The sequence below is a fragment of the Culex pipiens genome, chromosome 3, assembly GCF_016801865.2.
Source record: "Culex pipiens pallens isolate TS chromosome 3, TS_CPP_V2, whole genome shotgun sequence".
In the NCBI taxonomy this organism is placed as follows: Eukaryota; Metazoa; Arthropoda; class Insecta; order Diptera; family Culicidae; genus Culex; species Culex pipiens.
This window is the reverse complement of record NC_068939.1, coordinates 56,184,827-56,198,401: the sequence shown is the minus strand read 5'-3', so window position 1 is coordinate 56,198,401 and position 13,575 is coordinate 56,184,827. Positions and strand designations below refer to the sequence as shown.

General features: G+C 36.0%; 1 protein-coding gene across 24 annotated transcripts in view; it reads right to left on the bottom strand.

Annotated features, from left to right (window-relative positions):
• LOC120428611 (potassium voltage-gated channel subfamily KQT member 1) overlaps window positions 1-13,575 on the bottom strand; it is a 404,586-nt gene that overhangs the window by 197,807 nt on the left and 193,204 nt on the right. The window contains exon 1 of one of the 24 annotated variants that reach the window (XM_052710654.1): window positions 217-705. The exons of 22 other annotated variants lie outside the window; for them this stretch is intronic. In XM_052710654.1, coding sequence (XP_052566614.1) covers window positions 217-665 — 449 coding nt within the window. In that variant the 5' untranslated portion in view covers window positions 666-705. Of the gene's footprint in view, window positions 1-216; window positions 706-13,575 lie in introns of those variants that run through there. One more of the 24 variants, XM_052710660.1, reaches the window with a different exon arrangement.

Below are 13,575 nucleotides of genomic sequence, written 5' to 3'. Positions count from 1 at the left end.
TCGATTTCATGTATCTCGCATAATTATGTTAGCTTACAAATGCGTGCATAAAGGATGTTGCATATGTTAAAATTAAATTAAATTCAATAAAATTTTAAAGTGTTATCAAAAATAAAACCCAGCAACTCACACCGCTCCAAGCATCATTGTTTGAGCTCGATTATTAGAAGCAAACATCGATCGACCAAGCCATCCGAAGCACCCTCGGTAGCAAACCTATTGTAGAAGTCCTCCTCGTCTTCCAGCTCCAGCTCATCGTCCTCGCCCTCGTCGTACTCATCCTCATCTTGATTGTGGCGGTGATGATCCCGCTGAATCATCCGAAGTCTGGCCTGGTGATGGTGCTGATGTTCGTCCAGTTCGCTATCCAGTTCGTCCTCGTGCATTTCATCGAGTTCATAATCCACCCCATAACTTGCCTCGTCTTCACTTCTGGGTTCCTCCCCGTTGCCAAATCCAAAGCCCCAAAGCGAGGCCGGTGGACTGCTGGGTGTGAGCAGGGTCGGCGAGGAAACCGCACTCGTCGTCGTCGTTTGATTTTGGGATCCACCACGGTGACCACGGTGGTGGCCAACAACCCCCCCGCCGAACCGGGTCGTCTGCTCGGTGTCATCAATAACGATTCTAATTTGCGCCACGGCTGAAGCGGCCGCCGCCCCCATCATGGTGGTAGAGTTTCACGAAACAGTTTCACATACGGCGATTCACTCGGAAAACTTGGGATAACTGCAAGTTGTTGAACGAGTTTGCTTTTGCTTAGCTTTTCGTATTACTGAGAGGTACAATCACTGGAATTTTACCCCTTTCAAACACTGAACGAAAGATGCGTGTTATGATAATTGTTGTTTTGATTGGGTTTTATTATTGCAACTGTTGGTTTCACTGAATGGTCTCCTTTTATCGCTTTTGTTGTTGATGTTGTTGATGGTTGTGGATTTCTGCAACTCATGATTTGATTGGATGTAGGGAATTTATTCGGTTCAACAAAGTATTCATTTTTGTGTTTTAATACTCAGTTTCTTATTGGAATTTAACAACTGAGAAATAAATACAATTATAATATATTGTCAAAAATAGGAAATAGGGAAAATATATCAATCCATTTTCGATTTGCGTGACAATTCTGTAATTTTACTAAGACAATGTCAATTAATTTATATTTGAAATTTATGATTGTAAAAAATTTCCGTCAATATCAAGACTAACATTTGGGTAATTATCTACCAACTCACACGATATCGATAAAAGTTGCCCCGACCCCTCTTCGATTTGCGTGAAACTTTGTCCCAAAGAGTGACTTTTGTCCCAGATCACGAATCTGAGGTCCGTTTTTTGATATCTCGTGACGGAGGGGCGGCACGACCCCTTCAATTTTTGAACATGCGAAAAAAGAGACCTCACCTGTGTTTTTCATTAATTTGTAGCCTGAAAAGGTGATGAGTGATAAATTTGCTGTCAAAGAGACTTTTATTTTAAATTTCACGCTTTTCATAAAAAAAACACTAAAAATGTTTTGAAAACTATGCCAGTTACCGTTACTTATAAGTTTAAAAAAAATTAAACATGTAATTTTAAGAGAAATTTCATGTTATTTTTGAATCTTCATTAACCCAGAAGAGTCTATTTTCCATTTAGATTAAACAATTTCATCTTAAAATTTCGTGTTTTTTCTAACTTTGCAGGGTTACGTTTTTGAGTGTAACAATCTTCTATAAAGTTGTAAAGCAGACAATTACAAAAAAATATTAATATGTTGTGGAGAAGACAATTACAAAAAAATGATTTATAAAAAAAATATAATTAATAAATATAAAATTTGTATGTATAAACATAAGGGGTTGTGATTTTACGAAAAAAAAAGTTTTGAAAAAGTTACTTTTTGCGTTTCTCTTTGTTTCGACGTCCGTGTCTGTCGCCGGTGACTGTGAACGTCCATGATCAACGATGGCCAACTTTTTCAAAACTTTTTTTTTCGAAAAATCGCAACCCCTTATGTTTATACATACAAATTTTTGTAATTGTCTTCGCTACAACTTTTTAAAAAATTGTTGCACTCTCAAAAATTACTCTGCAAAGTTAGAAAAAAACACGAAATATTAAAATGAAATTGTTTAATCTAATGAAAAAATTATCCTACTGAGTCAATGTTCATTTAAAATGTACTTTAAATTTCGCTTAAAATGACATTTTCAAAAAAAATTACAGTCGAGTAACGGTAAATGGAAGAGTTTTTTTTTTCAAATAGTGCGTTTTCGATGAAAATTAAGTTTTATTTTTCGAAATTTTGAGTACGCCATCAAATCGGTCGTCCCTTTGACACCAAATTTCTATTTTATCACCGTTTCAGACTGCAAATTATTGAAAAACACCTCTTTTTTCGTATGTTCAAGGGGTCGTACCGGCCCTCCGTCACGAGATATCAAAAAACGAGCCTCGGAGATATAAATTAACCTTTAGCACAAAGTTTCACGAAAATCGAAGAGGGGTCGAGGCAAATGCTGTGTGAATTGGCGGAGAATTACCCAATTCAAAAAATGTCAAAAACTGAAAAAAATATAAATATATCAAATAAAAATATAAGGACAAAATATGGATTCAGGGAATATTTTATTTTTTTTAAATCAAGACTAACATTTTAAAAGGGCCAAACATTGAATATTACGCCTATATCTTGAAAACGGAGCCCTTCATTAAAAAATCTGTAAAATACTTTTCGATTGCATATTCAGTTTTGCATTAAAAAATAATGTCAAATTTGTTTTTGCATGAAACTTCGTTTTTTTCCAAAAATCACTGTTATTTCAAAAATTCATAACTCGGTGGCAGATTTTTTGACCATGTTTCTCTATGGCTCAAAAAATGCGGATTTTTGTCCCCTAAAACATATCAAAAAATCTCGAAAAGCACTTTTTTTCGTGTACCTGTTTTTTTCTCAATAGTCCTCAACAATATTTACAACTTTGCCGAAGACACCAAGTTGATCAGAAAATTCACTCAAAAGTTACAGTTGTTTGAATATTTACATACCATTTTTGTGTGGATAGCAGCCAAAATTGTATGGAGACTTGTATGGGTGTACCAATGACACAAAATAGCTTCTTTGATCATAGAGAAGGCCCCCAAAATGTCCGAGCCTATTCAAAAAATAATGAATTGTTTATATGGAGAGAAAACAGTTAAGTAAACATTTGTAATTTATTCCAAATGTTATTAAAACTTCACCACATAGTGCTGACTAAAGTTAAAAACAATCTGTTTGTGCTGCGGAAAAGTCCACCCTCAATGTTTGTACACGTGCTTTATTGGTGTGAACTTAGCAGTGGCCAGTCCACACAAATCCTACTCCCAACCCATTGTATGTCCCCTACAATGAATGGTGCTGATTCAGAAGCTTCCGAAAGCATCACTTGATTTGAAGTTTTCACCCTTTGCACTGCATGGCAGGATGAGTCCGAGCCATGTCTGTTTATCGCACACTTGTTTGGCAAATATCATCATCGCCACGAACGCTTTTCATTGCTGCCGATTGTGCCCGTTGGGTTGAGATGAATCTGTGTGGTGTCAGCAAGGCATCAACTTCAACAACTATTGGACGGGAAATGTTTCCAGCACTGATGTTTGCTGCAAGGTTTTGTTAGAACTCTGCTGATTAACCACAATTTATATGCTTTGTCAGGTTGGGGTTGGAGGTAATTTTCCACATAAAGTCGAAAAAAAAAACAAAAAATTGTTGTTAAGTTAAATTTAACCCATGCATAATTATTCCATCACCAAATTAAACACTTGACTGTTTGCTTTTCTTTATTATTCCGCATGAAAACACATTGATGCTTGTTGAAAAAAGAAGAAAAAAAAATCAGTTTATAAGCTGCCACAGTTCGGCTTTGCAACACGCGGAAAATTGTTCATACGCGATCAAAGATCCGCAAAAATACCTGTATTGTGTCGGTGGTAACAATTTAATTGATATATAACCACAACGCTTTACAATTTGCACTACTGAGCCAATAAAGGAAAGTGCCACCCCGGAGCTCCGGACAAGAGAGCGTTGAAAAATGGAAAATAAATAAATTAATCGGAAAATAAATAAATGCAACATCGAACGATTTTTTCCCGTTAAAAAAACGAGTGAAAAACTGCACCCAGAATGGCGAGAAAAATTCTCCTCTCCACAAGAACATCCTTTTTCCGCGAAGAGAGAGTGCCGTCGGACAATTGTGGTCGCAAATAACAATTTAATTCTGAACGACCTCCTGCACCACACCCCCCGGAGGTCGGACGGTGTGGCTTTCGTGGAAAAACTCTGATTAAAATGGACGGGTATCGTTTGCGTTTGTTTGGGGGTTTTGTTCGAACCACTTCAAATAAAGAGGAATGATAATTTTCGAAGTTATTGCGCAATTTTGAATTTGTTTTAATGATTGTTAAAAAAGGCCTGGCGAATAAAAACATAGTCAAAACCAAACAATTAATTCCTGAAATCGACAATTCTTGATTTGGATTCATCGATGACATTATTTTAAAAGTCCATTCCTAACTGGTTATAATTTTAAACTATCGTGCAATTCTCTACCAAAACCGGAAATGGATTTTATTTGTATTTTTTTATTTGGCTCAAACTTTGTGGGGGTCTTCCCTATGACCAAATAAACTATTTTGTGTGATTGGTTCATCCATACAAGTCTCCATACAATTTTAGCTGCTGTCCATACAAAAATGGTATGTGAATATTCAAACAGCTGTAACTTTTGAGTGAATTTTCTGATCAATTTGGTGTCTTCGGCAAAGTTGTAGGTATTGTTGAGGACTTTTGAGAAAAAATAGGTACACGGAAAAAAAATTGCAGATTTTTTTATCAACTTCATTTCCACTAAAACTCAATTTCCCAAAATAGGTATTTTTTGATTTTCGAGATTTTTTTATATGTTTTTGAGGACAAAAATCCGCAACTTTTGAGCCAAAGATAAACATGGTAAAAAATGACTTTTGGACAAAATCGAAGTTTCATGCAAAAACAAGTTTGACATTATTTTTTAATGCAAAATTGAATTTGCAATCGAAAAGTATATAGTTTTTTTTGATAAAGGGCTTTCAAGATATAGCCACCGAAAGTTTGATTTTAGCGAAATATTTGCAGTTTTTCAATTTTTAAAAGTAGTGACCATGAGTGACCGTTTCTAAAAATATTTTTTTTTGGAAAGGTTCAGAAAATTTGCTCTAAAATTGTCTAAGAGACATTGAAGATTGGACCTCGGGTTGCTGAGATAGAGCCGCTTTAAGAAAAAGAAACACGAAAATTGAAGTTTTCTTAATCTTACCAAAACAACCCACCATTGTCTAATGACTAATGGTCCGATTATCAATGTTAAGGCATGAAACATTTTCCGATCTTTTCGAAAAAAATATTTTGATTTTTTTTAAATCAAGACTAGCATTTTAAATGGGCGTAATATTCAATGTTTGACCCTTTTAAAATGTTAGTCTTGATTTAAAAATTTTCAAAATATTTTTTTCCAAAAGATCGGAAAATTTCATTAGTTGCTGAGATATCGTCATTAGAAAATGGTGGGTTATTTTGGTGAGATTAAGAAAATTTCAATTTTCGTGTTTCTTTTTCTTAAAGCGTCTCTATCTCTGCAACCTGAGGTCCAATCTTGAATGTCTCTTAGACAATTTTATAGCAAATTTTCTGAACTTTTCAAAAAAATAATATTTTTAGAAATGGTCACTCATGGTCACTATTTTTAAAAATTAAAAAACTGCAAATATTTCGCTAAAATCAAACTTTCTGTGGCTATATCTTGAAAACGGAGCCCTTTATCAAAAAATCTGTAAAGTACTTTTCGATTGCAAATTCTTTGCATTAAAAAATAATGTCAAACTTGTTTTTGCATGAAACTTCGATTTTTTTCCAAAAATCACTATTTTTTCAAAAATTCATTACTCGGCGGCAGATTTTTTGACCATGTTTCTCTATGGCTCAAAAGATGCGGAGTTTTGTCCCCTAAAACATATCAAAAAATCTCGAAAATCAAAAAATACGTATTTTGGGAAATTGAGTTTTAGTGAAAAAAAAGTTGATAAAAAACCTGCAATTTATTTTTTCCGTGTACCTATTTTTTCTCAAAAGTCCTCAACAATACCTACAACTTTTCCGAAGACACCAAATTGATCAAAAAATTCACTCAAAAGTAACAGCTGTTTGAATATTTACATACCATTTTTGTATGGACAGCAGCCAAAATTGTATGGAGACTTGTATGGGTGAACCAATGCTGCCCACCATTGAAAAAACGGCTAATATCCACTTTTGCCAAAAACGAGATGCGAGCACTAGGTAATAGAGGATGTTCCAACGCATCTTCTGGAACTTGAATTTTACTGAAATAGTGTTAAGACTTGGCTGCCGATGCGAAAAACCAAACGGCTAATATGCCACTCTTATGGGAAATTGCCTTGACGGAGATTTTGTGACAAACACTAAAACGCGTTTTTCTCGGAATTCTTGATTTGACATAATAGCCTAATTTTTCAATTATGGGCAGAATGACGCAAAATAGCTTATTTGGTCATAGGTAAGGCTACCAACTATTGCTGAGCAAAAATCCGTATACTTTACCGACATGACACCATGGTATAACAAAAAATGTCAATGAATTATTTAGATAAATTTGGAATTTTAGAAATTGAAAATTTTTTGTTAAAATTTTAAAAGTTTTTGAAATTTCAAGTTTGCTTTTACGAATAATATCGTTGTCAGTGTTTTCACGAAAGCATTTCTAGAGCTTTTATTGGAAAGGTCCTATAAATACAAGCACAACACAAGGTAAATTATGCAAGTTATCTCTTTAAAATCAAACTGACAGTTAAATAAAAATGTCTAATTAGCAAAAGCTTTGACCCAATCAAAAAAGTAATGAATTTTTTAAAAAGTTGTTAAAATTCCGTACAAATCCGTTTCAAGCAAAAAATTCCGTACAAAAAATCCGGCCTGTTTAAAATCTGCGGAGAGGGTCGAAAATCCGTACGGTAAGGAAAAAATCCGTACAGTTGGTAGCCTTAGTCATAGGGAAGGCCCCCACAAAGTTTAAGTCAAATAAAAAAATACAAAAAATAAAAATGGTCGAAATTTGCCGATTTCGTAGAGAGTTGCTCAATTGTAAATCAAGAGGTGGTGAAGTTTGACTCCACATATTTGAGAGAATGTTTTACTGATATCTAATTCATTTAAAGATTTTTTTTTTAAGATTGTCGAGTAAATTTCCCCACCATTTTATTATTTTCCAAACCACAAAGTGCGGCGAGCTTAATGAAAATGATCAAGTTTTAATGGTATAATTATTATCACAGCACTTCTGACAAGGTAACGATGAGCTTATATACGGCATATGCCCTATAACTTTACTGAAATGCCAGGAAAATGTAGTCCTATTGGCAAGTTGATTGCTCATTATCTCGCCCCCATCAAAGTTCACACATCAAAGCACCATTAACTTTATGCTGCGGCAAAGTTGTTTTAATCTTGTATCATGCGTGATATTTAATACTGAATTGAAGGTACAAAGAAGAAACGTTAATGCTTTGAAACATTACTTTGGCAAGAGTCAAGACCAAGAACAGTCGTTTTTCGTGAAACAAAATAAAACAGCGTCGTGACGACGTTTAAATCTTGACGGAATCTAGGTTGATTCGCGACGCCGCCAACACCGGCGAGACAATGCAAATGGTGGTCCATATTTCTGAAGCAAGACATCAAAAAGTTACGCAGAGCGACGCGATGACATTCTGAAATGCAGCAAGACGACCCCCGTTGAGTTGTTATTACACATTAAAAAAATGGTTCACAGCGACCATAAATTCACTTTAAATTGCGTTTTAAAGTCAGAATTACAAAAATATTTTGAAAAAAAAATTTTCACTTTATTTTTTCTGGTGTACAACTGGGATCAGGTTCACGGGATGCTGAGCAAGGATTTGCGACAACGTAGACGGACAGATGCAACGAACGCGAAACGGCTATCCCGTAAGCGAAATGAATTGGCAAGATTTCTTCGTGAAAGTTGCAACAGCATTGTTATTCGTCTGCCTGATGGCAGAACCAACGACACGTCACGGGGCGGAAAAATGAGGTTTGATGGGATTTTGTTAAAAAAGTATGTTCAGGTTAATTCACAGGAAATAATGCACACAATCAAACAATATGACAAATTTTGAAAAAAATATTTGAATTTTTCATGCTCTTCAGATATTTTTCAAATGATGACAATATCATCTATGCTTTATGCATCGTTTGAAGAATTATCAACAAATACCAAAAATGGGTTAATTAATTAGAGTAGAGTTCTTCCAACCATTACGTTTGACTACCAAGATTTAATAGTTTCCGACTATTCTTCAAAATAACAGTAGAAGACATCAAATTCCACTCCGTTGGTGTTATTAAGACTCAATATAAATCAGCGTCAACCTATGTTACAGCCAATGCAGCTTTTACGCAATGCTAAGTAATGTTTGCGTAATGGCCATCGTTAAGCAATTCTGCTCGTTAATATTTCAAACTTTACTGCACCAGCTCGCAACGACCCTTCCACTAACTCTCAAACACAGGACTTTTCCGTCATCCGAGGGTGTTTATGACCGCCGGCATCATGCTGAAACCACGGCGGCGGATCGTATTTATAGTGCCCCACATGATATGCAATTTCCTGGCAGTAAGCCTCAGGGGGGAACACACCCCATGGGCAGGCCACAATCTCCGATCCGTTACGATATGGGTTTTCACCTTTTACCCGTGCGGAGAGGGCTACGACAAAAACCCGAGTAGCGACTCAATCTCGAACGATGGATCCGCCGATGAGGCCTCTGGTTACAAGTGGAGGGCACATTTCCGGTTTTTGCTGCCATTAAGGATACTGTTTATTATTTTTACCTGACCCGAACCACTCTTTGCCCACCGGCGGTGGAGGTGGAGGGGGAGGGCTCGGGGAGGTCCTGACGTGTTCCGTAGCTCACCTGGGCACAGGATTGCATCCTGCCCTGGACTGTGTGACCCGTTTGTGTAGTTGTAGGTGGACAAGTTCAGGCACTCTCGTTTCGTAGTAGGGGTACGTAAGGCGTTATGGTAGGACAACAGAGGCGTTCAAGTTATAACACCATTCGAATTCTTCAAATTACTTTGAATTGTCAATGCAAAGTATACAATTTCTTATCATAAAATTAAAAAAAAAAACAATAACTCAAACAATTTGCGTTAAATAAAGTTTTGGAAAAAAGTTTAACGAATTTGATCGGATTACTGACAACAATTTCGCTGAAATTTTCGCCAAAGCCACAGGTTTACTATGACGAATGATTAATACTTCATTGTTGTCGTTCTATCTTGTCGAACGCGCATTTTTAGACAAATTGAGTTAAGAAAGCAATGTTGAGCAACTCTCTACGAAATCGGCCGATTTCAACCATTTTTAATTTTTGTATTTTTTTAATTTGGCTCAGACTTTGTGGGGGTCTTCCATATGACCAAAGAAGCTATTTTGGTTCATTGGTTCACCCATACAAGTCTCCATACAATTTTGGCTGCTGTCCATACAAAAATGGTACGTACATATTCAAACAGGTATAACTTTTGAGTGAATTTTCTGATCAATTTGGTGTCTTCGGCAAAGTTGTAGGTATTGTTGAGGACTATTGAGAAAAAATAGGTACACGGGAAAAAATTGCAGATTTTTTAATCATTTTTTTTGTCACAAAAACTCAATTTTCCAAAATATGTTTTTTTTTTTATTTTCGTGATTTTTTGATATATTTTAGAGAACAAAAACCCGCAACTTTTGAGCCATAGAGAAACTGGCTATTGATTTTTTTAAATCAAGACTTTTATTTTAAAAGGGCCAAACATTGCATATTACGCCCATTTAAAATGCTTGTCTTGATTTAATTTTTTTTAAATAATTTTTTCGAAAAGATCGGAAAATTTCAAGAATGTTTCATGTTTTAACATTGAAAATCGGACTATTAGTTGCGGAGATATCGACATTAGAAAATGGTGGGTTGTTTGGGTGAGACTTAGAAAACTTCAATTTTTGTGTTTCTTTTTTTTTAAGCCGCTGTAGCTCATTAACCAGAGGTCCAATCTTCAATGTCTCTTAAACAATTTTATAGCAAGTTTTCTGAACTTTAAAAAAAAATATTTTTGGAAATGGTCAGTCTTGGTCACTACTTTTTTAAATCGGAAAACTGCAAAAATTTTGCTAAAATCAATCTTTCGGTGGCTATATCTTGAAAATGGAGCCCTTTATCAAAAAATCTGATTTTCGATTGGAAATTCAATTTTACTTAAAAAATTACGCAAAGTTTGTTTTTGCAAGAAATTTCGATTTTTTAGAAAATTGCTCTGTTGTGCAGTTCTCAGTGTCTCATCTTTTGACCATCACAGGTCCCCGAAATTCAGTCATGAGATATTCAATAAAAACGAAAAAAAAAAAAATCAAAAATTAAATTGTCTCTCTTCATATGAAAGAAGTTTCAATTTTGTCGTGCAATCTTGACACACTCTGAAAATTGATGTAAGTGCGACAACTGGCCAAATGGATTTCAGGTCAGAACGCGTTTGACACGCGTATATGTCCGACTACTGTAAACATTTTTTAATGTAACTCGGGACTCCGGCAGTCAAATTCAACCAAACTTCGGAACAATGTACAGAATGGTCAGAAAAAACGCGTTTGTTATTGTTTGCATTGCGTGTTCTATTTTTTGTTTGTTTATGAAAACGCGTCGACAACGTCGACTTGAACTCAATGCAAAATATAGTTTGTCTTCAAAACTTTCTCATATTCCTAATTTTTCAAAAAAAAAAAAAAAACAGTTAGCCAACCTAGTTTTGATCGTAAAACACTATGACAAGTTGGCATTATTTGTGCAGAAAAAATGATCGAATAAAAAACCCTTTTTTTGCAAATTAGCTGACTTTGAACATTCCGTCAATAATACATAATTTGTGATATTGTAATCTGAAAGAAATTTTCAGCCAAATGTACAGAACTTCATTAAAAAATTTAATAAATTGAGCGAAAAGTCAAAGATTTATCTTCTATACATATAGAAAATTTTAACGGTTTTGCGAATCAGTTCAACACGGATCGACGTGCTCTTTATGCGTTGGGCTCGTATAAGTCAAAGGAAGGTTTTTACGTCAAACAGTTACAACCAGTCTTCCCGAAACGCGCGCACGCCGTACACGCCGTACAAGTTTTCAGTGCAGATGAACCTCAAACACACCAGGCTGCCATGTTCGAGTTCTCCCCGCACGGCGCACTCAAGTTTACACGCGGTGTAAACACGGCGTGCACACCTCGGGTACAACGCCGTGCGAGCGAAGAGCGTGTAAAGACACGAAAAAATGACTGCTTCTCACTCTCTCTGTGGCAAACACTGTAGTGTGACTGCAGCGGAGAAAGAAACACCGCTTTACAGCAGAGGGAGCGTGAGGGAACTATTTTTGTCTCTTTTCTGCGTCGTTGGCTTGCACGAGGTTTGTACCCGGGGTGCAAGGTTCGGTTTTAAACTCGAGGTTCGTGTGCGCGTACAGACTGTACACGGCAGAGTTTAGGTTTGCTTGTACGCGTTCACACGCGGTGCTGGTGTTTGATCGAGTACAGAAAACAGAGAACGCGGTTGAACGCGGTGCACGGGGATCACTGGTTACAACTTTGGCCACTCTGGAACCGATTCCGGAAAATCTGCAGATTGTATGGGAATAGTTACGTAAAATCAAATTTTGATCATAGGAGGCTGAATCAGCGAAAAAAAAGGATACTAGACGACACCAGAAAAAAGCAGCTTCTTAATTTTTTTGAACTTTCATTTTTTAAAGGGTTAAAATGGATAAAAATAAACATTTTTATGCATGTTTCTATTGTGAAATTGTCTCAGGAACACGAATATGACAAAATTGTCAACGGAAAATTTGATCTAAGTGGTCCCCCGAGCAAAAATTTACAACCAAAAAATTCACTAAAAGTAAAAGTGTCTATTAAATATGTCAAACTGCCTTACCCAAAGCGTTCTAAGTCTCAGATGGTAGTCCCAGATGTCCCCTACAAGCTGCAGGTCGAACCGAGTTGATATCTGGATGGAACACTTTTTTTATCTGAGTTTGAAAATTATGCTATTTTTTCACTAAAATGCCAAAAACTCCTTTTAGATTCAACCAATTGGGATGCTCTACCCTGCATTTTGTTGCATTTTTAAGCCCTTTCAGATGCATTTTGAATTTTAAAAATTGATGAATTTTGCCTAAGTTATAGCCTTTTTAAGATTTTTGACGATTTTGAACCTTCAAACTTTGTGTCCCGATTTGTCCCACTTCATGTTGACCTAGAGTGCTCATATTTTGGCCAGATGCTAGTTTCATATGTACAAACAACCCCTGAAAATTTCAGGCAGATTGGTGAGGTCCAAACGACGTCCCATACAAAGGGGTATGCCCTGTTCGTGGACTCGATCTTAAAAACGCCAACAAATGATAAAAAGGCAGAACGTTGTTTGTCGGGTCAGGTGTTTTGTTAAAAAAAATAATAAGTATATATTAAAAAACGATTCTGATAAACTTTAATACAATCCAATTTTTCGAGCTAACATGTTTCAATTCAGTTTTTTCCATGGTTTTTAAAAGATTTGAATTTTCCTGCTCATTTGAATTGAGGAACTATCGATGAAAAATGTCTTCTTTGGACATTAGTAATAGACAAAGTTTTACAAAAGAAAAACAGTTTTTTTTATTTATGGTTATAGCATTTTCTATTGAAAAAAAGTTTTAAGGAATTCTCAACAACCCAGCTATGAAAAAAAGAACTTGCTAAGAACTTGCTATGGGAAGTTAAAGACTTAGTCATGAGTTAGTTGTTATTATGTTTTTTTTTCTGTTTAAAATTCTAATAGATTAGTTATCAAACAATGCATTAATCTTATGGAAAGTATTCACTCATTTCAAAACGCCACTGCATTCGCCCACCCACAACTTCCAGAAGAGGAAAATTCCACAGGTCGTAAAGAAAACGCCGTCCGTCCGGTTGGGTAAGGAGCTTTTTTTTTAATCCTTGAAACCATTAAATTAGCTTTTATTGTGCAGTCTATGATGAAACCCCTGGCTCGTTCGCGATGCACGGTTATGCTTCACTCCTTAGAAGGTTACATTTACTTGGGAAAAGCGTTTTCCTTTTTTTGTAGTGTACTTTTTTTCCACTCTCTCCTCTCTCGTAAAACGGTGATTTAGTGCGCCAGAACTAATTAAAAGGACACTCGGCACTAAAGCGCGGTCGTCTTGGGAGAGTGCACATTTTGCTCGGCGATGGGATCCCGGCAGATAAGCTTAATCGCGAGCGACTTGCTGCGAGCGGGTTTTATTTACTCAGGTTAACCGCCGTAAAGTGTTGCACTTTAGCGTTAGTGGTTGCGCAGCTGGATTTACAGTGGGGAAGAGTAAAAAGTTATTTTGTTTTTAAATCGCGTCTGAATCTTCTTTTATTACGTGAGCAAAAAAAAGCGAGCGATGACGTTTTAAAGATGTGGCAA